This window comes from Culex pipiens, chromosome 2 (assembly GCF_016801865.2).
Source record: "Culex pipiens pallens isolate TS chromosome 2, TS_CPP_V2, whole genome shotgun sequence".
In the NCBI taxonomy this organism is placed as follows: domain Eukaryota; kingdom Metazoa; phylum Arthropoda; class Insecta; order Diptera; family Culicidae; genus Culex; species Culex pipiens.
The window spans coordinates 210,330,701-210,358,485 of NC_068938.1; the positions used below are offsets into that span (position 1 = coordinate 210,330,701).

The 27,785-nt window shown below is 38.6% G+C and overlaps 3 protein-coding genes and 1 non-coding gene across 5 annotated transcripts; 2 read left to right on the forward strand and 2 right to left on the reverse strand.

Moving 5' to 3' along the window:
• The first annotated feature begins 1,716 nt into the window (after positions 1-1,716).
• LOC120412363 (NF-kappa-B inhibitor-interacting Ras-like protein) lies at positions 1,717-3,308 on the forward strand. The gene is made up of 3 exons (XM_039572787.2): positions 1,717-1,989; positions 2,141-2,377; positions 2,485-3,308. Exons 1-3 carry the CDS (start codon positions 1,876-1,878, stop codon positions 2,788-2,790), a joined length of 657 nt encoding a protein of 218 aa, XP_039428721.1. The 5' UTR covers positions 1,717-1,875; the 3' UTR covers positions 2,791-3,308.
• LOC120412362 (uncharacterized) lies at positions 3,279-20,703 on the reverse strand. 2 transcript variants are annotated; one of them, XM_039572786.2, is made up of 5 exons: positions 20,552-20,703; positions 10,332-10,789; positions 7,421-7,940; positions 7,242-7,358; positions 3,279-3,454 (listed from the first exon to the last, which is right to left on the reverse strand). In XM_039572786.2, exons 2-5 carry the CDS (start codon positions 10,692-10,694, stop codon positions 3,369-3,371), a joined length of 1,086 nt encoding a protein of 361 aa, XP_039428720.1. In that variant the 5' UTR covers positions 10,695-10,789; positions 20,552-20,703; the 3' UTR covers positions 3,279-3,368. The 2 variants fall into 2 exon arrangements, with proteins under 2 accessions (XP_039428720.1, XP_052564319.1); XM_052708359.1 differs by lacking the exon at positions 3,279-3,454 and adding an exon at positions 6,790-6,875.
• A 3,284-nt stretch (positions 20,704-23,987) lies between these two features.
• Positions 23,988-27,233, reverse strand: LOC120412360 (uncharacterized). Its single transcript, XM_039572783.2, has 3 exons — positions 27,007-27,233; positions 24,928-25,108; positions 23,988-24,865 (listed from the first exon to the last, which is right to left on the reverse strand). Exons 1-3 carry the CDS (start codon positions 27,146-27,148, stop codon positions 24,268-24,270), a joined length of 921 nt encoding a protein of 306 aa, XP_039428717.1. The 5' UTR covers positions 27,149-27,233; the 3' UTR covers positions 23,988-24,267.
• Positions 27,234-27,713: 480 nt separating this feature from the next.
• On the forward strand, positions 27,714-27,785 carry Trnae-uuc (transfer RNA glutamic acid (anticodon UUC)). The gene has a single exon. It is a non-coding gene; the product is annotated as a tRNA-Glu (tRNA).

Consider the following 27,785-nt stretch of genomic DNA (forward strand, 5'->3'; position numbering starts at 1 on the left):
TTGTGCTCACCTCCGCAGGTTGCACAACGACTCTTGATGAAACAGTTCCTTCCACCATGTCCAAACTGCAAGCAGTTCGAACATTGCGTCACGTCACGATGCACTGGACGATAACGTTCCCAAGTCACGATGATGTTGAAAATTGCCCGAACTGCCTTCAGCTCAGACGGCGTTGTCGATCCTTTCTCGAGATGAACCAGGTACAGTTGATCACGATACTTGATGTCCTTGTTGTGTCTCGTCATCTTGAAGACTTCGATCACATTTAACTTAAGAGTTTTGAGCTCTTCTTTCAGCACACTCACATCCATGTCATACAGGCCTCGGAGGACCTGTTTCATGGGGCGTTTACCTGGATCGTCATGGCTGTAGTATTCAATCTTTGTGTTGTTCAGGAAATCCCGGACATAGTTGTAATCCTTTCTGGTAGGTAGCAGAATTTTGAGTCCATCAGCACACAAGCGAATGGAAGCTCGTAAAGCACCAGATTTGATAAATCCGGTCAGCCACTTTCGCACCGAGTCCGATGACGATGTTTTCACAAAAATGGGTGGCAACTTTTCCCGTCGTTCAAATTCTTCCTTCTCGCTCACGTCCACAGGGAGGGTAGCGAACTTGTTTCCAGACAATTTTTGAGCGTCCTTGCTCAAACTGCCTGGCTTTGCAGGTAGCGCTTCGGCATTCTTTAGCTTCTTCAAATCTGCCGATCCTGCTGGTGAGGACCGCCTCTTTTTCTTGCCGTGAGGCATTTTTAGCACTTTTTAGCACTTTTTTGGTTTGTGAGGGACGCACGTCTGACTCGTTTCGCTGCTGATCGCAGACTGCACCAGCACCTTAAATCCGTCCTGACACAGACGAATGTTGCCTTGGACTTTCCCAGACTTGATGAGTTCAACAAGCCCCGCACGAAAGTCGATCGTTGCTGCTGATTGCCTCACATAAAAAGGAGGCAGTTTCTCCTTTCGCTGTTTCACTTCATTCTCCTTTGCTTCCGCTACCTGGTCCTCGTCAGGCAGTCCAGCAAACTTGTTGTTCTTCAAAAGCTGCTCCTCGTGCGATGAAGAGTTCTCCTCCTCCTCATCCATCGGTACAGTACCGTCGCTCTTTTTCGTCTTTTTGCTGTTCGATGTCACTTCCAAAAGCACCTTCCTTTTGGAAATTCCCGGTTTTTGGCCATCAGTTGAGGCCTCAACCTTCCTTTTGGAAATTCCCACTTTTTTGCCTGCTTGAGCCGCAGGTAGGGCAATATTGTCGGCGTTTTGCGCCGGGACGCGACGAGTCATGTTGATTCAGACAACCTTCACCAACGAATGCTCGGATAACAATCGTCACGAGGTTTATGTCGTCTTTTGTTTGACAGGTTGACAGGGCTATATAAACAGGGACTGCTGATGGCCGAGATTTTGTTTATGCTACTTTATTTAAAATCATGATTAAACAGACTTTACTGAAGTAACTTTTGCTCATTTTTGGTGGAGAGGTAGCTTATTAGAAGTACTTTCAGAATATACAATAACCCAGAAGGTGTCATAATGTACATGATGCCTTTTGAAATGTTACCGTCGGTTTATCATTGAAGTTCAGGCCGATGAAGTCCGTAATAGAGGTGAGGTGAATGTTTTCCGTGCAGTCGAACAAACGCAAACTGGGTTCAAAACGCAAACTTCCCCTCTACAAAGGGGCTCACTCGGCGTCCCAAGTGTTGACAGTTTGACTCAGAAACAAACAGCTTTGATGTCAGTCGCAGTTCACGACTCCGCTACTGTTCATCAAGAGTTCCATCGCTTTAATTTTCTAATTGCTACCAAAAATTTACTTAAAACACTATGCTAGTGCTGTGATTATCGGCTCAAACAAACGCGGACGAAGCCAATCATGTTGACCTCGAAGATAAGCAAGGTCGGCAAGGTGGTCATTTGCGGGGCCAAAGGCGTCGGCAAGACATCAATTTTGGAGCAACTTATTTACGGAAACGTTACCCTCGACACGGTAAGCGTCAGGTCTTGTGACTCAACTGGGGGGAATAACTGGACTTTTTTAATTGAGTGGCGGGAGCAGGGCGCGCAATGACTCAGAGATGCGCCGGATGGGGGCAATTAGTTACTGTTAGGTGTTAATATTTTGCGTTGTTTTCTTCTAGGAGATCCACAGCACAATTGAAGACACTTACGTGGCCAGTGTGGATACGGGCAAGGGAAGTCGGGATACTTTGAGGATCTACGACACGGCGGGGCTGCAGGGCAGTGTCCAGTTACCGCGGCACTATCTCAGCTATCCGGATGCGTTCATCTTGGTGTATGATCCTAGCGATCCAGCCAGCTTGGACATGCTCGGAGGGATCAAGGCAGACATTGACAAGTTCAAGGACAAGAAGGAGGTCAGTTTCGGTGTTCTGCGGTCATTGCGATACGATCTACATTGGTCAAACTAAGAAAATTCAGCAAGTTCAAGAGAGAATGTAAATTAAGTCAATTTCTCCCTCAGATCTTCGTCATTGTGATAGCAAACATGCGCTCCCGCCAGTCGTCCCGTTCGGTCAATTCATCCCCGCTGAGTTCGCCCCAAATCCAGCAGCAGCAAACGGACGCAATAGAATCGAACCTTACCCGGGCCAACAATTGGTGCGCCCGAGAGCGCATCAAACACTACACCGTCAACGCGATGGAACGCGCTTCGCTGTACGAGCCGTTCGTCCAGCTGGCCAGCCGGCTGTATCCACCGCAGACGAAGAGTAGCTTCCCGCAGCTGCGTCAACTCACGCAGAAAACATCCAAAGTGGACAATAGCTAGGTCCCGCCGATCTCCCGCAGGGTACCAAAAATGTTGCGTTTATTTTGAACTTTTATCCTCTTACGCTTTTTGAAAAACGGTGTATTTAAGATGAACGAAGCAATTCGCATTTCGTTCAGTGATCAATTAAGCTGCAATTTATCCTGTATTCTAATATTTTTATTTTAAGTAAAAACTCTTAGACTGCACCACCTTACTGATAGGAGAGAGAGACCAAGTTCCAAAGTGCACCACCCTCAATTATCTACCTTTTGTGTAGTAGGTACTTAATAGTATAAGTATAATCAACATATGTTCTCAAACGTATTTAAAGTGCACCCTTCCTCTCGCGCCTAGTTTTTGTTTTAGTTCGTAGAAGCACAACCTGGTAGTCATCGAATAAGAAAACGTAAAAAAACGAAAACGTGTATCTCCTCTGTAAACGTGTACTTAAAGTTAGTGGCGAATCCAAAAAAGTTAAAGCAAGCAAACACATCAGTATATGAAATATATATCCATCGTTTATTTTTTAAGTAAAACTGCCTTTTATTTCCACTTTATTTCATTTGGTTTGTTAGCTAAATACCAAGCACCGGGTGTTACCATTTGAGCAAATACTTCAGTTTGCGCAGGAATATCGGCGTTCCGAACACCTTGTCCCAGACGGTGCTGCTGATGCCGAAACCTAGAAAAAAAAGGATGACGTTTTACTTATAAGAAACAATATTTAGAAAAGTATTTTAATTTTAATTCTAGAACACTTTGTGTTTGTTTCCTATGCTGGTAGGACCTTTTGAAAAATTACACTGAATTAAACTTTTGGTGTCTTTTTCAAAACCTTATGTTATTGATTTCAAATTTCAAGCATAATTGACAAAAAAAAAAATAACTTATAACTAAAGTAATTACTTTACTTCATATTTTTTTACCAAGTTACAATTTTAATGGGATTTTTTTTAAACTCATAAAATGATACAACTTGGGTAAACATGTTTGGATCGGCCATAGCTCGAAAGATGGCACTCTTGGTATTATAAAACATATTTAAAAATTAATTAAAAGAAAGAACTTGTTTTTGTTTTACCCTCTTCTGCCCAAATTTTTTTTTCGAAATTATTTATTTTTTCCGTGTTTAGGAGGTCATTTTGAGCAACTTTTGTTCTTCGAAAAACTTTACTTCTCTTGTTTTATGTTTTTTTCTTGCATTATTTTTAGTATTTTAATTTGCATTTATCTTGTTTAGTTCATTTTTGTTTTTGGTAGTATTTTGCCTATTCTACCACCTAATATAACTACATTTTTTCACGTTTTTACAGCAACTTTTTCAATTTTTTGCTTGTTTGTCACATTTTCTGCTGTAGAATGGCACCATCATCATTTAAATTGCAAAAAAAAAATGCGTAGAGGCATAGTCTGGGACACTACAAAAATTACGGCATACTTCTTTTTACTGAAAATATAGGAAATGTTAGTAAAAACACAGCCAAAGCCAAAATTTCATTTTTTAAAACATTGGCAAAGTCACATAAAACAACTTAAACTTCCAACCCTGAAATTTTCTAAAATTTTAGGAGTTCTTTTTTCCAATGCTTTTTAAATATCAAAAATTGGTTGAAAAATAGATTTTTAGCGATTTTTCAAATCGAAGCCCGGCGGAGTTTGGTTGTAGAGGGTTAATTTATTTTTAAATCAGTACAATTTTATTTTTGTGTTACTTTTTTTCATTTTATTTATCATTTAACCACAGAGTAAAACATAGTTCGCACTGCCTCTTGATTTTTGGTTCAACTTGGTGGTACATCGCACGCCTGCTACCAGCAAACCTTATAGAGTTATCTACGTGCGCATGTATTGCATGTATGTACACGAAGGATTTTTAGGTTAAAATTTGTACCCGCCAGCAAAAACAAATGGTAAGCTAGTGTGCGCGTTCTTACGCACACTAGCACGCCATTTGTTTTGCTGGACGGTACAAAATTTAACCTCAATCTTTTTCGTGTACGTACACGCAATACATGCGCACGTAGATAACTCTATAGAGTAATCTACGTGCGTATGTATTGCGTGTACGTACACGAAAATAAAGTGAGGTTAAATTTTGTCAGCCAGCTAAATCAAATGGTGCGCTAGTGCGCGTACGCGAAACGTCATAAAGCTCTATGGAGCCAAAAAATGAAATGACATTTCTTTGGACTGGTCACTTTGGTTTACTCAGTGACTTAAAGAAGTCCCAGAGAATTGGGTCCTAAAATGAAGCTTAGATTGCTGATATTATTGTTTACAGCGATAAAGCTTATTTTTCTGAGTACAATGACCCTTTGTACGAGCACAAAGAGTTTAAAATGGATTTTTAAATCAATTTTGAAAAATTAACCTCGCGGTCCTTCTTGACAGAAAAGCTCCTACTTGACAGCTCGTTCCAAGGGGACCATAGTTGATCCATCGAAAAAATGTTGTCTTGTCAAAAAAAAAAATTGCATTAAAATGAAAAAAAGTGATCAGAAATGATTTTTAATCGTGTTTTTTACCGTTGTACTTAAAAATTGACATAGGACTTTAGTACCCAAATCGACTTTAATATTGCGCGTATTCCCGAAAAAGACACGCAGCAAATCACCCTCGAAACGACGCGCCGCACTTTCGGCAAATGCGCGCTGTCAAAAAAAAAAAAAAACATTTTCGAGAAAATCTGATTTCTATAGTAAATTTTCAAAGCAACCCATGAGCGAGCCCATGAGTCATGGGTTTCCTATAAAGATAGGACGTTTTGAAAACATAATCTAGATCGCTAGTGTGCGTACGCGAAACGTCATAAAGCTCTATAGCACAAGCTGGTTAAAATTAATTTCTGCTTTTTTTTATTCAAGAAAATTAAAAAGGTTAAAAATTTGCAATTAAAAAACCTCATAATTACAATCAAACAGAAAACATAAGTTTTTTTTTATCACATATAAAACGTCGAATTTTGAAGCAAATTTTGAAAAAATATCCGTTCATTAATTTTTTTCAGGCTTTTTCATGTGGCCAAAACTATAAAAAATCAAAGAATTTCCTTTTTTTCAACTAATGAGAAAAGTTGTTTCGGGACCATCCATAAACCACGTGGACACTTTTTTGGGAATCTGTTACACCCCTCCCCCTCCCTCGTGGACAAATTGTCCTTACAAAAGAAAACTTTTTTGTATGGATCGTGGACAATCGCCATACCCCCCCCCCCCTAAGTGTCCACGTGATTTATGGATGGTCTCTTCATAACTTTAATTCAAGCTTATTACCGGAAACCGGGATGACATTGATTGGTTTATTTTTTTTTAAAATATTTTGTAACTTGTATGGTTTGTCTCAAGATTATTATTTTACACCACTCATTTGGGAAAAATGCTTTTTTCAATAATGTTCAAAGAAATAGTTGCGTAAAAAAACAAATTTTGAATTCCGGGTCTACTTTTATAGTTACACATTACCTATCTTGTTTAATTCAGATTTAAAGTGTTCAAGTTTCAATTTCACGTCAAATGTAAGTATATCAGCTTTTTAGAAAAATGCATATTTAGGTAAAATTTCTAGGAGTCAGAATTTTGGTGTAAAAACTCTTTAACTAGTTTGGCTTTAAAAATATATCCATTTATAATGCATTTTTTACTTAATTCGAAACACGAATCTAAAAATTTACAAATGTTATATAACATTAGTTTTACTGAAAAGGCCTGAATTGATTCTTCGAATTGTGTTGCAAAAACGAATAAAATTTATTACAAACTACAAACTAATTTTATCTATATTTATACGATATCCTCTTAGTTAGACTTTTTATCTGGGCAACTAGTGGAAAATTGTGCTAAGAATCCGAAAGTTCATTCTGTTGTTTATTCGAACCCATTTACGATGAGAAAATCATGATCCATTGAGAATGTTAAAATAATCGTATTCATCAACATTTTCTTCATTATCACTAACCAATAGCTAAATAACTTTTTGAACTCTACAAAATGTTATGATTTTTTTTTCTTGAAGTGTACTACAACAATACCACGGTCAATATGAATCGAAACCATTCCGTACGTATTTAATTTGTACCGTCATCTGGGGCGAATCGGGACTACAATCTGAAAAGGGACAGCAATTTTTAGAGCGATTAAAAGCTTGAAATTTGGAAAATGATGCACTATTTAAGATGTTCTGTGTCTGTTCTATACGAAACTAAATAAAAATATCAAAATATTGTACAGTAACAAGGCTAAAACCGCTGTCCTAAATCGCCCCATGTGTCCAGTTTCGCACCAGATGACGAGATCCTATCAAAGTCACCCCGGCTATAAAAGTCACTCCGATTTACGATACTTCGTGAAAGTTATTTTTTTAATTAAAATAAAAAAAAAATATTTTTAAATTTGAATCAATAATTTTTGAATAAATCCCCTATTTTCTTTATCTTTTTTTTTGCTTTAATTGAAAAATTTCAAGCAACTTACCTAATTCGTGATACACAAAATGATGCTGATAATGGTATCGTTTCATGTGATACAGATGGCCCCCGTTTGGACTTCCGTAATGGATGTAGTAGTGAATCATATCGTACGCCAGATATCCTGAAAAAATAATGATTCATGTATTTTTCAAAGTTTGCTTGAGCAAAACAATTCCAAATTACCTATCAGTCCACCCGCCACCATGATCTGCGGATAGGGCAGCAGCAACCTAACCGGCTGGTAAAAGAAGCTGGCCAACCCAACCGCCGGAACCGGTGGAAACACCAGCCGGTACGGATCGAACGGAACCTTGTGGTGCAGCCCATGCATCAGAAAGTGAAACGTGTGCAGGAACCGGTTTTCCTTCGGATCCAGATGGAACACCCACCGATGCAGCGAATACTCCAGCAGTGACCAAATGGCCACTCCGATGGCCAAACAGCCGAAGACCGTGGGGGTCAGGTGGTCCAGCAGGGTCGGGTCGGGCACAAGATGCTGGCGCACGCCCACGTGCACGATATACATGATGGCGGGAATCCAAAATGCGGGCACAGCCCACCAGGGCGTTTTGGTTAGGTTTTCGAGCCATGAGGGGCCAAAGAGGCGCAACTGTCGATCAACCGGCTTGTTGACCCACTCAACGTAGTGTTTGCCGAGGGTTGGGATTTGCACCAGCATTGGCCGGCTCCAGTCGACCAGGTGCTGGAAGTAGAAATTGTTTGCATTTAGACATCGTTTCGAGCTGTATTGAGGGATTCCGGTTTGTGTAATCCTAGCCAGCATAGTTGCACTCGGCTCGGTTATCTGTTATCTTTGGGTTTTTGACGGAATGGCCGCAGATAAGATAAGCGACACCTTTCGAAATCGTAACCAAACATTACACATTTTCTAGTCAATAATTTTGATGGTGTGGCAAAGAAGCGGAAGAATTTGTTTATAGACACTCTGTTCTGTGGATTCAGAAAAAAAAAACTTCAAAGATAATCTAGCCAAAAATACCCCATTTCATACAACTTTATAAATTTTTAAGGGTTCGACAAAGTCCTCTGTAATTACTGTACACTGTACAGTATGTAAATAAAGTATTTACATTTTTTTTGGGCACAATGCACATTTTGTGATGAAACATGCAAACAATTGGGTACTAAAGCCCTATGTAATTTTTTATGTACAACGGTAAAAAACACGATTAAAAACCATTTTTGATCACTTTTTTTCATTTTAATGCAAAAAAAAATTGACAAGACAACATTTTTTCAATGGATCAACTATGGTCCCCTTGGAACGAGCTGTCAAGTAGGAACTTTTCTGTCAAGAAGGACCACGTTGTTAATTTTTCCAAATTGATTTAAAAATCCTTTAAAATCCAATTTAAACTTTTTGTTATCGTACAAAGGTTCATTGTACTCAGAAAAATGAGCTTTATCGCTGTAAACAATAATATCAGCTATCTAAGCTTCATTTTAGGACCCAATCTAAAGTTTGACAGAAACCTAGTACTACGTTTTGTTCAGAAACTCATGCCAAACATTTTGCTGCAAAAAGCTCATGAAAAGATGATTTCTATAAAAAGTTACATAACAAATACTAATACAAAAATTAAAAAAGGTGCAAAAAAAGTTTGTACACCTTTCGAAAAATTAACATAAATTCATGAACTCATTTCTACAGGGCTTACGGGCGAGAGAATTTCACGATTGCTCTTTCTCTTGCTTTTTGAGCGAGGGGACTGGCTGTGTGAGAGATTTTTTTCCGTCTTACGCATCGGTATGTTCGTTGCTCGCTATTTCATCGGCGTCGTTTTCGCTTCGCTCTCTTGATGCAGTTTTGGGAGAACGCCGAAAATTTGATGATTTGAGCGAGGGACGATATCTAAAAGCCCTCGGCCATCGGCGAGGAAATGAGAAAATACCATCCCTGGTCGTCGCTCCGTGCCGTACTCAAACACTTAGGAGCCCAGGGCGGCGAAGTCCTTGAAGTTAAAAGGAAGACACTAGTGGCTGGTACTAGCAATGGTGGCCGACAGCTATAAAATCAACTTCGTTAATTACAAAAGCCGACTCGGTCCTAACCAGGTCCCAGTACCGAAAAGACCTAATAAAAATAATGTTATGAAAAAAAGGGTTTTGATAAATAGGGTATTTGTCACTATTTTGGGCCTACTAAGCCGAGCGCACTTTTTATTTGATGTATTCTCGAAGGCTGCTATAGGCAGCCTTGCTTGTATTACATGAATAAGTTGGTTTTTTAATGCTAATGCTCTTACTTAATCACATTTTTGACGAAAACACTTTATATTTCTGTATAAGCCCGAGAAACTAAAACATTTTTTCCTTTTCAAAAAGAAAAAAAAAAACAGAAATCAACATTAGAACGATTGATTTCACTTGCATAACGTGCATAATCAGCTTGTACATGATTTATATAATTCCTTAGGAGTTTTAAACATAAGTAAACATTTGTTGCGTAACCAAATAACAAGCCCGTATTACGCAAGAAAGACTGTAACTTGTGAAAAACGCACACACACACACTGTCACAGTTTGTAGAAGTGTCAAATGGACTGAAAATAGAGCCATTCTCTCCGAAATGGACGAAATAACTTTAATAAGTTATTTTATTGATTTGGTTGCAGTTGAGTGATTGTTTTTTGTAACGGGATTGTGCAACCCACCAATAAAAACATATTGCCGGTGGTTGGAGATTCGAGGGACGGCTCTCATTCGTGTGATGAGCGATGAAAGCCGTGACGCTGAGTGTCAACAAGCGGGAAGCAAAAGTGGTGAAAATTTTCAACCGAAAAAGTGAAGAGTGCTATTTTTATTGCTTTATTTCTAATTTAGGAGGAAAAAGTAAATTATTCTTGCCCACCAAAATGAAGATAATGACTGCACGTATCATTATCAAGTGGCAGATTCCTGCCAGATTTGGTGAAATGCTCAATTTCGTTGAATTAAGTTTGGTAGACCCAAAATAGGTACTAGGCCCAAAATAGGGACAAATACCTTATGCCCTTAAGATACATTAAAGTTTGAAAAAAAAATCAATCACATATGTCTAATTTGTTTTAAAATGTACCCTTTTGTACCATACCTCCATGCTATCATCGGTGGGCTGCGGAATGTCCCCGTTACTGGTCCCACGCTTCTCCGTCCTCATCCCGTTGCTCTTCCCCAGCCCGTTCTTCCCGTGACCTGCCACGCCCTTCTGATGATCATTTACGGTCCCATTACTACCGCCGTCGTTATTGTTGTTCTTATCACAGATCCTGTACTCCTTCATGAGGTATCGGGCCGCCTCGGAATGGCCCGGCGTCCGCTCGAACCGTTCCTGCATGTCCTGGTTGTGGAGCCCCTTCAGGGTGTTGATACCGCCCGGGTGTTTGTGGGCAAACTCGGCCAGGTCGTAGGTGGCGTCCCGGTAGCGGACCACCAGGGGCGTCGTGATTTTGGTCATTATTATTTTTTTTTGGGTGGTTTTGTCACGTGCGCGCTCCAAATGGTGTGTCTCTTTTATGGGAAGTGGACGGATGTGATTGCCATGTGAATGTTCTGGAAAGAGCAAAATCCGACCATGTGAATACTAATTATGATCGTGATAGGCATGACAATTAGTGTAATTTGCTTATATTAGTTTAGTAAAGGTGAGTGATTTGGATAACATGACAGGTCTTTTGTAAATCCAAAAAAAATCTCACGTTGATTCGAGTTTCGAGCAGTTTGATCTACCACAAACTGCTGGTATGTTCATTTGAGCACATTGCTCATGTTAATAAACTTGTGCACAATAAATGCCAATCAACATCCTCGGTTACCTGTTCTCGTATTCTATTACAGGGTCAAAGTTACAGTTCAGCACGCCAGTTCTTATTGAGTTGGGAGGGTTGCATTTTCAGCTGAATAATTGATCGTACGTTGGAATTGATTCCAGTACGATTGAATGTAAATAATTATGCTCACACAGACACAGACACAAGCAAACGTTATCGTTTATCGGCAAACAGTATCATGGTTCGGAAATCAATATCATCACGCTCAAACGGTGGTCATGTTATCGGGATTCCCTGACAAACTTTGAGAACGGGGGTTTGCTGGTGAACCTGAGAACTTTGATCGAGCATGGCTTCTGAATGATACGGTATCGCGTAATGGTGAAAGTAACCCGGCGGTGTTTGATGGTGATAACAACCAAACGTGATAACGGTTAACCGTAACTTGGTGGTAGTACAAGGGGTTTGTCAACAGTTGAATTACTACAAGTGTTTATCTGGCTGCTCCTTTTCCCAAGTCCATCATAGGTTGAATATTTAAGCTAATATTGATTTCTAGCAGGTTTCTTTGCCTGGAATGCAATTGGAATGCACTCATGATTAAGTGTGTTGTAATGTTTGAAAAGTTTCTCCCAGTTCCATATTATCCATATTATCATCAAAACATAGTCGAGCAATTCTCTGAGATTTCGGTCATTCTATTTTTTTGTATTTTTTAATCCGGCTGAAACTTTTTTAGTACCTTCGGTATGCCCAAAAAAGCTATTTTGCTTCATTAGTTTGTCCATATAATTTACCATACAAATTTGGCAGCTGGCCATACAAAAATGATGTATGGAAATTCAAAAATCTGTATCTTTAAAAAAAAATTTGCTCGATTTGGTGTCTTTGGCAAAGTTTTTAGGTATGGATTACACTGAAAAAAAATGATACACGGTAAAATAAATCTTGGTGATTTTTAATTTCACTTTTTGTCACTAAAGCTTGATTTGCCAAAAAACACTATTTATATTTTTTAATTTTCTGATATGTTTTAGGGGACATAAAATGCCAACTTTTCCAAAAAGTGTCCACGTGGTTTGTGGATGGTCCCTTAGTGCCCATGTTTGCCCCAAGGTTTGCCCAATTTAAAAAAAATAAAAAATAAATTTGTAATGCTGATATTTTGCTTCTATATTTTGATTTTTTGAACTTTGTTGATACGACCCATAGTTGCTGAGATATTGCCAAGCAATGGTTTAAAAACAGGAAAATTGATGTTTTCTAAGTCTCACCCAAACAACCCACCATTTTCTAATGTCGATATCTCAGCAACTAATGGTCCGAATTTCAATGTTTAAATATGAAACATTCGTGAAATTTTCCGATCTATTTAAAAATAGTAGTTTATGCAACAAGTTTCAAAAAGAGGATTTTTTCAGCACGAGTCGTACATTTATCCAACGAGGTTCACCGAGTTGGATAAATACGACGAGTGTTGAATTTTTTTTTTTTTTTGAATTAAATATACTTTATTGAATCTTTCTTATAATAATTACATTTGGTTTACATAATAAGTGGTCAGCTGTGGCTCTTCAGCTTTAGTTTGCTTTTCGTGATTTAAACACTGTTCATATTCATAACTTTAAAAGTATATGATTTATCATTTTTGTAACACTAGGTACAATGAAGAAAAAAAAATTAAGAAAACATAACCTAACCTAAAACTAACTTAATCTTACCATAAACTAAACCAATCCTTGAATCAAGGCGTATTCAGATATAGCACATTTTTCCCTGAATTTCAAACATTTTTCTTGAATCTTCTGATCCAACATTTTTACTTCTGCTAATTCATGAACCTCACTTGATCTAGTCCAGCCAGGAACATTCAAAACCATTTTGAGTACCTTGTTTTGGACACGCTGGAGCTTCAATTTATGAGTTCTAGCGCAACACTCCCAAACAGGTACTGCATACTCAATAACGGGGTAAATTATTTGTTTGTAAACTGCTAGCTTATTTTTCAAAGATAACTTTGATTTTCTGTTAATTAAAGGATACAAACACCTGATGAGAATGCTGCACTTGTTCAATATTTTATCTACATGCTGTCGAAACAATAGTTTCGAGTCAAGTATGAGACCTAAATATACAACTTCCTTTGACCAGGGTATTGAAACATCATTCATTTTAATCAAAACATCATCCTTTGGGACAAATCGGGCCGATTTGGAAAGTGGAAAAATGATGGTTTGAGTTTTGGCTGCATTTATGCGAATTTTCCAGTCGCCAAAGTATTCGGAAAGAACGTCAAGACCCTTCTGAAGACGGCCGACTAAATATCTGGTTATTTTACCCTTATAAATAACGGCAGTGTCATCAGCAAAAAGTGACAACACACCATTACCAGGAAGAGTAGGCAAATCAGATGTAAAAATATTGTACAGAAGTGGGCCAAGAATACTTCCTTGGGGAACCCCAGCATCAATGTTGAATAATCCAGAAGCAATCCCATTCAGAAAAACCCTGAACGATCTCTCCGAAAGATAGTGCTGGATAATTTTGATAAGATACATTGGAAAACCGTATAAATACAGTTTATGTATCAAACCATCATGCCAAACATTGTCAAAAGCCTTCTCAACATCCAACAAAGCCATAGCAGTTGATTTAGACTCAAGCTTGTTCTGCTTGATGATTTTAGTTACTCTCGTAAGCTGATGAGCAGTATTATGCCCCTTTCGGAAGCCAAACTGCTCATTCAAAATTATATTATTATCGTTGGTAAAATCCAAAAGCCTTGAATAGATGACCTTCTCAAAGAGTTTGGACAGACTACTCAAAAGACTAATGGGACGATAACTTGTTGGCGATGTTGGATCTTTTTGAGGCTTCAAAATTGGTATGACTTTGCCCAGCTTCCAATTGGTGGGGAAGTAAGCAAGTTGCAAACATTTATTGAAAATATTTGCTAGATGTTGAAAGAACTGATCACTCTGTTTTTTCAACACTAGATTAAAAATGTTATCAAAGCCAGGAGCTTTCATATTTTTCATTTGTTTAACTGCAACTTTGACTTCCTCACCAGAAACATGGGAATCTGCAGGAAATTCAAAGGTAGAGTCATTGATTGTTGAAATACTATTGGCAACTGATGTTTCTTTACGGCTGGTCATGGAAGCGCCAAGATTATGTGAACTAACAAAATGAAGCCCAAGTGCATTTGCCTTTTCCTCGGATGTAATCAAAGGAGAATCCTCAACAATAAGAGGAGGAATAGGCTTTGGTTTGTTTTTAAGAACTTTTGAAAGTTTCCAAAATGGTTTTGAATAATTCCCAAGCTGGCTTACATGTTTTGAAAATTCTTGATTTCTAATATTGTCAAGTCGGTCTTGTATGATTTTGTTCAAATTGTTAACTGAAATCTTTTTGTCATAGTCCCCAGTCCGTTGATATTGTCTCCTATAAACATTCCTAAGTCTAATCAAGTGTTTAGTATCTACGTCAATATCAGTTACCTTAAAATTAACAGGAACCTCCCGAACGTTGGCAGCCTCTGCTTGGTTGATAGCCTGCTGGATCACCTCCAGCGAACGATCAATATCAGCAGAAGTTTCCGGGTGTTGATCATAGTCGATGTTGCTGTCTACCACTTGCTGAAACTGCTGCCAGTCAACGTTGTGGTAATCTTTCCGGGTTGGTTGCCGCTGCGGAGTAACGGAAGCTCCAACCTCCACAACCACCGGATAGTGATCAGAACTCAACTCTTCAAACACCTCAGGATGAGCCACGTTCTCAGCCATATTGGTAATGAAGAAATCGATGATTGAGTGATTCCCAGACCGAGCCACCCTCGTTGGACGATCCGGACTCACAACGTTGTAGTATCCGTTTTGCAGATCGTTGTGCAGAATCACTCCGTTCCGATTCCTCCTGCTGTTGCCCCAAACTTCATGCTTCGCGTTGAGGTCACCAGCGATGATGTACTTTGCGCTCCGCCGTGTCAGCTTCTGGATATCGCCCTTCAGTTTTGCTGCTGAACCATCTCTGGCATTCACCTGACGTGGGCAGTATGCAGCAATGAAGAGTACTGGGCCAACCGAAGTGGGAATTTCCACTCCAACGGCCTCGATGATGTCCAGCTTAAAGTGTGGCAGCCGGCGTGGCTTGAGATCACGATGAACAGCGACAAGCACACCTCCTCCTCCAGACGTGGTCCTGTCGAGCTGCGTCGCAATCTTGTAGTTTTGCAGATAAACTTTTTCACCGGGCTTCAGATGAGTTTCCGTGATGGCAGCTACGTCGATCTCCTTCTCGCGAAGAAAATCCACCAGCTCTAAGTTCTTCCTCCTAATGGAGCAAGCGTTCCAATTCAGCAGCTTCAGGGACCTACGATCCATACTGGATGACGAACGAGGTCAGCACTTCAATCTGCTGGGTCTTGGTTTTGCATCCACGCAGTGCAGCGGACATCTGTTTGAAAATATTGAGGAGTTCGGTTGAGGTGTAAAGATCATTACCATTTTCCTCAACTGCTGGTTCTTGGGTTGGTCTTGGCTCCTGGCTGAAGCCCGGTGGTGGCGGTCTCGGCTCCTGGCTGGAACCCGGCCGTGGATGATTCATCTCAGCTCTCTTCCTGGGATCCAACGGTAACGGTGCCAAGTTCGGGACCTGGCGTCGCGGTTGAAGAGGTGGAAAATTTTGCTCCACCAGGGCTGGAGGAGTTCTACGACGCTGAGGCTGATTCTTCGTCGATGCTTGCTGCCGAATTTTCACGAACTCAGCTCTCTTGGGGCACTTTCGGTCGGTTGACGAATGCTCACCGTTGCAGTTGAGGCACTTCACCAGCGAATCTTGGATGCACTGGGACGTGATGTGCGCATCAGTACCACATTTGGCGCAACGACGCTTCAGGTGGCAGTTCTTACCTCCGTGCCCGAAACCCAGGCAGTTGAAGCATTGTGTGACGTCACGATGCACTGGTCGGTATCGCTCCCACGACACGATAATGTTGAAAACCGCTCGGATTGCCTTCAGCTCAGGAAGCGTCGTCGATCCCTTAGCCAAATGCAGCAGGTAGAGCTGGTCACGGTACTTGATGTCTTTGTTGCGTCGGCTCATTTTGTGCACGGCCAACACATCCAGTTTCAAAACTTTTAGCTCGGCAGCTAATTCCTCCACTGGCATGTCGTACAGACCTCTGACGACGATTTTGTACGGCTTATCCATGACGACATCATGGGTAAAGTACTCCGCCTCGTTTTCGGTCAAGTAATCCTTGACCAGTTGATAGTGCTGCCTGGATTGCACCAGCACCTTAAATCCGTCCTGACACAGACGAATGTTGCCTTGGACTTTCCCAGACTTGATGAGTTCAACAAGCCCCGCACGAAAGTCGATCGTTGCTGCTGATTGCCTCACATAAAAAGGAGGCAGTTTCTCCTTTCGCTGTTTCACTTCATTCTCCTTTGCTTCCGCTACCTGGTCCTCGTCAGGCAGTCCAGCGAACTTGTTGTTCTTCAAAAGCTGCTCCTCGTGCGATGAAGAGTTCTCCTCCTCCTCATCCATCGGTACAGTACCGTCGCTCTTTTTCGTCTTTTTGCTGTTCGATGTCACTTCCAAAAGCACCTTCCTTTTGGAAATTCCCGGTTTTTGGCCATCAGTTGAGGCCTCAACCTTCCTTTTGGAAATTCCCACTTTTTTGCCTGCTTGAGCCGCAGGTAGGGCAATATTTCCGGCGTTTTGCGCCGGGACGCGACGAGTCATGTTGATTCAGACAACCTTCACCAACGAATGCTCGGATAACAATGACGAGTGTTGAAAAAATCAAGTTTTGTAACGAGTTCCATACAACATTTTTTGCAATTCCGAAAAACACCCATTGAGTGAAATTTTAAGTCAAATTTTCATGTATTTTGTCAATGAATCGTTTTATTTAAAAAAATGTCGAAAAGTGTTACTTTTCGAAACAAGTGCTGAAAAGTTCAACTTTTCAGCACCCAATTCAGTGCTGAAAAGTAGAACTTTTCAGCATTTATTTTGAAAAGTGTTGCTATTCGATTCTGTTATTTTTGGTGCAGAAAAGTAGGCTATTTCGTCGTTCAAGAATGACACTTGTTTCGAAAAGTAACACTTCTCAACATTTTTTTGATTTAAACGATTGATTGACAAAATACATGAAAATTTGACTTAAAATTTCACTCAATGGGTGTTTTTCGGAATTGCAAAAAATGTTGTATGGAACTCGTTGCAAAACTTGATTTTTTCAGCACTTTTCGTATTTATCCAACTCGGTGAACCTCGTTGGATAAATGTACGACTCGTACTGAAAAAATCCTCTTTTTGCAACTTGTTGCATAAACTACTATTTCAAAATTTTTAAACCAAGACTAACATTTTCAAAAAGGCCTAATATTTAATATTATGCCCTTCTGAAACACAAAAATTAAAATTAATAAAAAAAGACCGATTTCGTAGAGAACTGCTCATTTTTTAGAACTGAGCATTCCATTTCCGGAAATGGATTTTAATTGTTTTTTTTTATTTGTTAGGCTAGTACAAATTTTATTTAGAGTTTTTGTCAAGCCCCCTCCTTCTTTCAAAGTCGGCCCAAAAATTCAGGGCGTAAAACATATTTTTTTCAAAAAACTTCAAAATTTCAATGGAATATAAGTGCAATCAGCTGAAATCAAATAAAAATGCATTCCCCTGCGTTTAGAATCATTTTTAGAATGCTTTAGGTTAATTTAAAAATCTTTTAAAATTTTGAAAATTTTCGAAAATTAAAAATTTTAAAATTAAGTATCTCAAAATAGTAGTTTATGCAACAAGTTGCAAAAAGAGGATTTTTTCAGCACGAGTCGTACATTTATCCAACGAGGTTCACCGAGCTGGATAAATACGAAGAGTGCTGAAAAAGTCAAGTTTTGCAACGAGTTCCATACAACATTTTTTGCAATTCCAAAAAACACACACTGAGTGAAATTTTATGTCAAATTTTCATTTTTTTTGTCAAAAAATCGTTTAAATAAAAAAAAAATGTTGAAAAGTGTTACTTTTCGAAACAAGTGCTGAAAAGTTCAACTTTTCAGCACCCATTTGAGTGCTGAAAAGTGAAATCTTAATTTTTTTGAAAACAAATGATTGCCAAACAACCGAACTAGTGTAAAATGCATTTTGTAACACTTTTTTAAGTCAAGTGTTGAGACTATGGCTTGTTTTTCTGTTTTATATTTTTTTAGTTCCATATAGTTACACGGGAATTATTGGCCGATTTATAATAATAATTAAAAAGAAATTTCCCAAAATCTGTATTTTTCAATTTTAGACTTTTTTTTTTGAACCATGGAGAAAAAGGGATACATTTGTTTCGCATTAAGTGCACTGTTTTTGAGATATGGACACTTAAAGTTGTATGTTTACAGAAAAATCTATTATTAAATCTTTGTATAATTATCTATTTGTAGATCTTTTTCAAATGTTATGCTTGATTTTAATGATTTTTTTTGCTTGATTTTAAATTTCTGAAAATATTTTTATTGAATGATTCATTTTTAAACATAGAAAATTAAACCTATAGTTTCCAAGATATCGTCATTCGAAAATTATAGGCTAACTTAGAAAAACTCATTTTAATCGATTCGAATTCTTTGTGAGGACTCACAAACTTATTATCCGATTTCTCTACAACAATATTTTTTCGGCTGTTCTTTTAAGAAGAATTTTTTAAACAAAAAAGGAGGGGAATCGATTTTTTTATCTATAAGTGGCGGTATCTTTATAAAAAAAAAACTTTTCGATTTCAAACTCGATTCGGTTTAGAAAAAAATGTTATTTTTTTCGACTTTTGCAAAAAACACATCTTTTTAAATCATATCTCCGGAACAAGATTTTGCTCTACCAATGTCTTTTAGTTCCCAAAAACAGATAACAAAAATGGAAAATATCTGTTTTGGGAACTAAATCTGGCAAAAAACGGGGTTTTCACGTATATATTTGATCATAACCTACACCTTTGCCGATGACACCAAATTTTTAAAGGACCAGCCCTAACAATTTTATGGAGACTTGTATAGAAAAAAAGATGAAAAATGACTTCTTCTTTTAACTCAGGGAATACTCAGCAAATATACGTCATGATTTTGGAAGGTGACAGTTGATAAAAATAGTTTATTGTGCCAAGGTACGATTTTTCAAACAAACCTTTTTGCCTTCCTCACCTCAATGAGGAAAGGCTATAAAATCACTCGAAAAATGAACTTCTTTATTCGACCTTGTAGACCCACCTTCACGTATACCTATCGACTCGGAATCAAATTCTGAAGAAATGTCTGTGCGTGTGTATGTCTGTAAGTCCGTGCACCGAAAAATATGCACACGATTATCTCCGGATTGGCTGAACCAATTTTGGACCGTGTTGGTCTCATTCGATCCGTCTTGGGGTCCCACAAGACCCTAGTTAATATTATGAAGTTTAGTAAAGTACTTCAAAAGTTATGCTAAAAAAACGATTTTAGCTAAACTTCTGAAGATTGTAAAAAGGGTGGTTTTTGTAAGAAACCCCGTCATGCTATATATTGTTAGAAAGGTATTTGAAAGACCTTTCCAACGCATTCAAAAGATTGATGATCTGACAACCCAATCAAAAGTTATGAGCAATTAAGTGATATTTATACACTTTTTTGAGGCCGGATCTCAAATATTTTGATAAAACAAAGTGTTATTTATTCACTTTTTTGAAGCTGTGTAGTGTATTCACTTTTATGAACGCAAGAAAGGCACCAACCAGGTTGTAAAAATTACGGTAGCCTGTCAGGCAATCATTTCTAATTTGTCGATTTGAAGTTAACTTGCTGAGATTTACCAATTCAAAGAGTTTTAATTAGGCAAAATTGTTGATCTAAGTTTTTTTTCAAATTTTTAAATTGATTGTTTTTTTTACAATATGTTGTCTTACAAAAGGCAGAATTGAAGTGAGTTCTGTTTGTTTGAATTTCTTTTTAGTTAATTGTCGCTATGAACGCAGTATTTTTTCAGTTGTTGGGTTTTTTTATATTTTTAGGAGCCTTTTTTGCTAGAACAGTTACAGGTTTGCTGATACTTGAATCAGAGTTCTTTCACGATTTTTTCCTTCTTTTAAATCTCTCTTGAACTTCCGCACTGTTCAAATGTTATTGCACTGCTTGCAATTACTTCATATTTCCAGTCTAATCAGTACAGCACGCTAATTGTCCACCATAACCAGATTAGCACACTCCTGACATGCTGCTGTTGGTGACGGTCACTGAGCAGAATTTCGACTGATCACTTCTCGTCCAAAGAAGGTGGGGATGATTCACTTCGAGATTCACTTACTACACAGCTGATAACACTTTTTTTTTCGTGAACATCACAATCGAAAGATAACGACAGTCCTCTCCGTCACTGATAAAAGACACGTTTATGATTACACCGTTTTTCAACCTGCAGCCTATAAAAACCGATTATGTAACGCGAATAATTGCGAAATCGATTCCCCCCAACTTCTTTGAGGGCGCGTTTTACCCCTAAATCGAGGACTTACAATGTATCCCGCTAAAGCACGACTCCTCGGAGGATTTGGTAACGGCCCGCGCAAAAAAAAGGACCACGTTCCGACGAGAAGTTTGCTGCCTGCCCGGCCGGCGTACGAACTGTGACTGTTGCCGTCGCTGGGCGGTCGCGTGCTGATGAACACAAGTTTCCCGCCCAGATATCACAACCCGCCTGGAACAAATACATCAACGTTCGCGGGGATTAGTTCAATTTTTGAGCGAGGAAATGATTGATGGGGACGCAGGGTTGGAAGTTGGACTTGAACGAGTGGTGGTGAGTTTTGATCGTGGGAATTTTATGGATATTATTTATTCATGATAAGAGAATAATATTTTTTGAGTTAACTAAAAAGTAGTTATTTTAAATACAAATCAATTTATAATCATTTTCAATAAAGACAACGCATCTGCCCTAGTATAAATTGGCTCCTAGTAGAAGTCTAGAGTTTTTTTTTGAAAAGGTCCAATAAACCAAATTTCCAGTTTTTGCTTTTTGGGTGTTTTTAGAACCGCCTTGAGTCAGGGGTATTAAAAAACACCCAAAAAGCGAAAACTGAAAATTTGGTTTATTGGTCCTTTTCAAAAAAAAAAAAAAAAAAAAAACTCCAGAAGTGTGTATTCATAAGTCATAAGAATTCAAATTGATAATCTGAATTGAAAATATTTGCATTCCAAGGTAGCAAAACTCGTTCGACAAAAATCACTTTCAAAACAGTCTATAGTCTACTCTTTTAAGGCGAATACGGAGCTCGGAAGGATCGCAAAACATGCCCATGAAACGATCAAGTCAAGAAGAGGGTCACGAAATATCAATAATTTTGAAAATTCTAAATTGCCTTATAATACCGAATCTCAAAACGCACAATCTCAATATTAAAAGAACAGATTTTGTTTTAAACTTGAATTGAAATGAAGCAAAGCATAAAGCCCAACCATTATCATGACATTCTTCAGGAAAAAAAAATCAAAAACTAAAAAATTTTAAATTTTGAAATTGAAAATTAAAATAAATAAATTCAGAAAATTAGAAATTGAAAGATACACTTCTTTTTCTGTTTGAGTATTAAGACACGGAATCCTGATAACAAGGACTATTGTATCGTGTTACCCATTTTTACTGTTATTAAGCATTTCCAGATCTATAACACAGTTCCTATTGAGAGGAAAAGTGCTGTTCCATCCAGATGCTGTAAACTCCATTCCTTGTGCCTTGTGCGCTATGTATCGCTAGAACCGCGGTGACAATTTTTTCGTGTCATTTTTCAAGCTCTTCCCAGCAGCTATTATTTGCCGCGCGGGGTCTTGAAAAGACAATTGTCTTTTTGCGGTGCTACTTTTGCGGTGTTCCCTTTGCTCTGATCTGGACAATGCGACTGTACTGCAGTGCAATACCGATCGGCTGGGCATTATTTACATGCGAAGACACGAGGAAAGTATTTTGGGAAGAGGCGCAAAGGAATATCCCAAGATTGATCACATGCTAGAAGAGCACGTGAAGCAACCGTTTTATACTCATACGGTTGCTGCTACCTCTGAACTTAAACCTAAGGCTGCCACCCTGAGAAGAACCCATGACTTTCCGCTATATAAAGATACACTTACAAATATACAAACAATAAAAAAATTTTATACATCGAAAATTCAAAACAATCTAATAAACAAGAAATAAAAATTTCAAAAATTTTATGCAAAATTAAAAATTTCAAGCTTTACATATTCTAAAACTTCAAATTCAAACATTTGAAAAATCAAAAAATCGAAAAAAAACAAAAATTCCGAAATAGGTAATTTTAAAATTTAATAATTCGACAATTCATAATTTTGAACGTTCAGAACATACAATTTTGATATTTAATAAAATTCTTAAAAAAAATGTCAATTCAAAAAACTAACAAAATCAAAAATTTTAAAGATTTAAAATTAATCTTTTTTAAATTTTAGGTATTTTTTTATATTTTAGTAAAAACAAAACAATTTTGTTTGAATACAAACCCCGATGGTTTGACACCAACTGTTGTCAAACGAGCGGGGTCACTTTTACTCGGAGTTCACACACACACACACACTACCAAACTGTTGTATTGATTGTGTGCGCGAGCGTCGTATAAAATGTGACAGTTCGTCACTTTTTAGTTTGACTTTGTCAAACTAACGGGGTACGAACTAAAAAAGTGGCAAATTCAAAATGACCAACCACCGGGGTGTATAGCGTGTATATTTCTTCGTCAATCATTGGCTGCACTACCCTTACCTGTCTACTCACGAGAAAACCAATAATGTCTAGGTGTTTGGGTGAGGTGCGTATTGCTGATAAGATAACAGCTTTTCGATACCATCGCGTCAACGTTTATGATTCGACAATATTTGGAGTTGTAAAATATAGGCTTTGGGCAGCTTTGGCTGGTTTAGTGACTACGTGAGAAAAGGAGCATGTGTTTTAAGAATGCATTTTACGAAAAAAAAAAATAAAGCAAAAATAGAAAATGGTGAGATTTTGAAGGCATCAATCGCCAAAATCAAACAATCAATGACAAAATTGTTTAAATTATGTTGGTGATTACGTTTTTGCGGGTTTTACTTAAGGAGGTATGAGACTATGACAAACTAACAAACAAACTTTCAATTTTTGACAGTTTGCCTACTTTGTTTGTTTTCCTCCATTTGTTTGCAGAAACGTCAGTCAGCACCTAAGATTATGCTTAATTTGCGAGATTGGCATACTGTCAAACACGAAAAAGTGCGAGTTTCTTTGTTAGTTTGTCATATGGTACGTTCGTTTGAAGAGCCGGTGTGGCACTGAGTGCCGCACTCGTCGGTTCCAGTTTTGGTTCAATCGAACGTCATTTGTCAGTGTGCGTGGAACTCGCATGAAACTGAAAAAATATCGAGTGCGGCACTAGAGTTTCAGTTCCAAGATGGCGGCGAATCTCGTGCGGAACTAGCGCGAGTTTCTTCAAAGAAACACTTTGACAGCTCTGAGTGCGGCACTCAGTGTGGAACTAGCCATCAAACGAACGTACCAATAGTCTAATACCTAGTTTAAGACAATTGAGCAAATTTCACAAAATGCAGAAACTTTGGGAGGAGGCTTGGTTTTGGGGAAACCATTATGGTTGATATTTCCACAATATTTTATAGCAGTGTGCCACTTTTGAATTAATTCAAAGGATGTCAACTTTTATTGAGAAGTGGAAGTGGGTTCTATGAACAAATGTAACCATCGAGTTTATCCCGCTCACTCCAATGGACATTGACATGAGGTGTGAAAGGGATACACTCAATGTTTACATTTGTTTATAGGACCTTATTAATAAAGAAGTCGAGTTGTGTTATATGTGAATAACTGTTGTTGATGTTAATTCATTTATTTCTGGCAGCTTTATGTGAATAAACATTGTTGAATATAACTTATGTCGTACATCCCTGACAATAATTTACGAATATTTTCAAGTGGCGTTATTGAACCTGTTATCACAAATTGCACAATGACTCACCTTTGCAATGATTGAAGGGAGCAATAAGTGAATCATATTTGGAAAGGGGTTTTCTCTGATAACAAATCTGATTACGTACATCGAAATTACTTTCAGTTCGTTAGACTTGTGATTGTTAGGGCAAAAAAAAACGATTCTTTTTTATAAATATTTATTTGAGTTAATTATTTTTGAACATATTTCCCCAACCACCAGCAAATTTCAAGATTCATTCACTTTTTGGACTTTTTCTTGCTCGACTCGTCCTCGTCGCTGTCCTCTTCCGACGAAGAGTGTGACCGTTTCTTGTCGCCGGATTTCTTCAACGACCCGCAGTACGTCTTCAGCTTTTCCACGTTGGGACTGTACGCCCAGAAGATCATCGCCAGGTGCGTTTCCGTCGGTTTTCCATCCGCATCGAACAGCTTTTCCCCAGACTCCTTGACCTTTTCCTTCAGTTTGAGCAACTTCCGGTTGCGCACAATGTCCCAGCTGGTTTCTCCGTCCTCCTTGGGGAACTTTGTCCGCAGATGTTTGTAGTTACCCTTGGCAACCTTGGCGTAGCAGTCCACGAATTCTGCGGCCAACGCCTCGGAAGGTTTGCTAACAGTTTGCACCGATTGGATCAGCTCGAGCGATAAGTAGGCCATGTTCTGCTTGGCACGGTCCTCGCGGTCAAAAGTTTCGAGGAAATCCTCGAACAGCGCAACGGCTGCTTTGATGGCGGCAATTTTGTCCTCATTCTTGGTGGATGGAAGCACTCGTTTGGCGCTGCCCAGCAGACCCTTGATGGCGAGCTTCTGGTAGTCCGGATCGCGGCCTTCTAGGATCCTAAAAAAATGAATCTCTTTGAGTAAAGTTGAAATTAATTTAGCTAAATATCAAAAGCATACTTCAGAGTCTTTTCAGCCGCCTCCTTGTCTTTGAAGCCTAGTCCGGCTACGGTTTCGACCTTTTCCTCCGTGTCCTTGGGCTTTGAGTTCTTCGAACTGCTCGTCGTGTTGTCCTCGAGCCAGGCCTCGAATACGCCAATGGCTTCTTTGATATTTTTAACTTTTTCTTCTGCTTTTGTTACTGAAATTTGAGGGAATTATTTTAAAAAATTAGCCAACTCATAGTCATTCAGAATATGTACTGAACAAAGTAAAATATCAAGCGTCTCCACTAGATGATCGTTGCTGAAGGTGTGCGCTGGAGACGCACGGTCATTTATGATTTTGAAATTATTTATGCGAAGTCAACTGAATTCAGCCGCGAAGCAAAACTGGTCGTTTTGGTGATAAATTAAACCAAACTCCGCTAAATTTGTCAAACTTATTGCCAAAGTTTAGTCTGATTTCGCTGAGTTGCCGACTAATTTGTATGCCGAGCGTTCGGTTTTGCTATTCTCGGCAGAATTAAGTTGAGTTCGATAAAATGAAATCACTGTGTGGGATCAATCAATTCAGTAATAAATATGTTTTTTTAAACATGAGTTGAAGTTCGGCAGTACTTGCCAATCTTTTGTTCATAAAACCGGGCCTTTTCACTTTTTAAAATAAGTGCGCCATAAAATAATTTACAAATTTGTTCCAAGTGAGTATTAAAGCAATCGTTATTATTTTTCTTCTCTCTCAGAGATCAAAACCCAAATTAACAGTTTTGCCTTGATTATCAATAGCATTGGAAAATTTCGGATAATGAAATCTTAAGATAATTATAGCTCGAGAATATTGTTGTTGTTGTTGTCTTATATTTTCTAAGAACAATAAAGAAAAGTGAAAAAAAAAACAAATAAAAAAGACACAAATAGAACAACGTTAAGGGTAGTCAAACATCATAATTTCAGTTCTCGGAGACTACAATTATCATGTCCGAAATCTCATCTCTAAATTTTCACTGTCTTTCTGCCTGTGGCAAGATTCTCACCAACAAGAATCGCCGGTCTCTATCTCGTGATAACATATTCTTGAGTGACATTCTCTTTTTCATTCCCATTCCCACATTCACATTTCTCTCCCCTCAACAGAGCCAAAAAAAAAAAACAAAAGAATAAAGAGAATGCTCTTGCTGACAATCACGAGATAAAAGGAGAGAACTCAAAAGCTATAGTGACGGTCGCTATACTCTCTGATATTTTGATTGAAGAATCATCAAGTGATAGTTTTTTCTATCACCCATTCACAACAGTGATGACGTTATTTTTTTATCATAAAGAGCGCTCCTGGACATTTTACAAATTGAGAATTCTTACACCAAAAATCGTCGCAACACTTTGGAAAAAAAACAATATGTTGATCAATTTATTGATATTTTGTAATTTTTTGACTGTAGCATAACTGCTACAATTTTTACAGAACTTTGTGATACTTTTTGTTTCTACATTTTACAAAAAAAAAACATGCAGAGATTTTTTCAAGCAGCATCGTTAGAACTTGAAAACTAATAAAAAATTACCGTTACTGATCACGTATCACACTTTAACGTCCCAATCTCAGAGAACTCTCATCGATAATCTCTTCAAACAGCTGATGGTCAGGAGTCAAACGTTTAAATTGCGCTCTCGCTCTCTCTTGTTGCTGTTCGAGAGAACTGTAAACAAATCGTGTTTGAAGAGACCGGCAATCCCCGCGAGAAGTTTAAAATGCAGACCGCGTGGCCTTCGCCTTCAGCCACACTTCAGTCATCGAATCAGCATCATAATCATCATCACGTCATCACCGTCATCGCTGGGTGCGATTCGCGTGGTTGCGTTAGTTTAAAAATAGAAATTACTTCACAACTATTAATTATGTCGGTAAACATATTCGAGCGGTTTCTTCAACGAGTTTTTTTTTAGGTCATCCTTATCGGCTTGTAGCACGTCGAGGGTAACATCTGTTATTGTACTTGTACGGAATGCGCGGTGACACTTGTAACTGATATACGGCTGGAGTTGATGGGATCTGATGACGTCATAGAACTTCAATTCCCACGACCTCCCAAATACTTACAGGTCAGAACTCGTTTCGCCCTTCCGAGCAGCCCACGGACGGTCAACGTTTGGTATTTGTGATCTTCGCTCTTGAGCAGTTCCAGCGATTCTTCGGCCTTGGCCTTGTCTTTGAAGCCGTATTTGGACTCTTCCTTGGACATTTCGACCTGAGACTTTTGGGACTTCTGTATTCAAACGATCCGATCGGGGCAACGATGGAAGCTCAACTGAGCAGAGATCGCCAGATTTGACATCGTCGCAGAAGAGAAACTGAGAAACGTTTCTTGAAGAAACGTGAATATTGTACCAAAGTGGAAGGGTGGCATTCTACTGTGTGATGTCATTTTTAGTTTTAGACTAAATGTTGACCCAAAGTGGGGCAAAGTTCGTCGTGGTGTTTATTTATTTATTTTGTTGTTTGTTTTCTATGATTTTCAATAAACAAAATAATAACAGAGTCTTTTGAAGATGCAATCTGTTCCCCTATTTTTGCAACTGCTTCGTGAAGCAGATCATTCAAACAAGTGGGTAATTAAAGCCCACATAAACCGGAAAACTGCTATCGATATTGCTCTTCCGATGTATCTCTGGACGTGTACTTGTTGAATCAACAGGCTAAAATCAGTGGACATGCGCTGGCCTCCGGTTGTGCCGGAAGTGCATCTCTCATCTCTACAGCAGCACATGACATGAGCAAATCTTTGGTGTTTAACAAGCCTTCATGCCTCCCATATGGTCTAGTGGCTAGGATATCTGGCTTTCACCCAGAAGGCCCGGGTTCGATTCCCGGTATGGGAA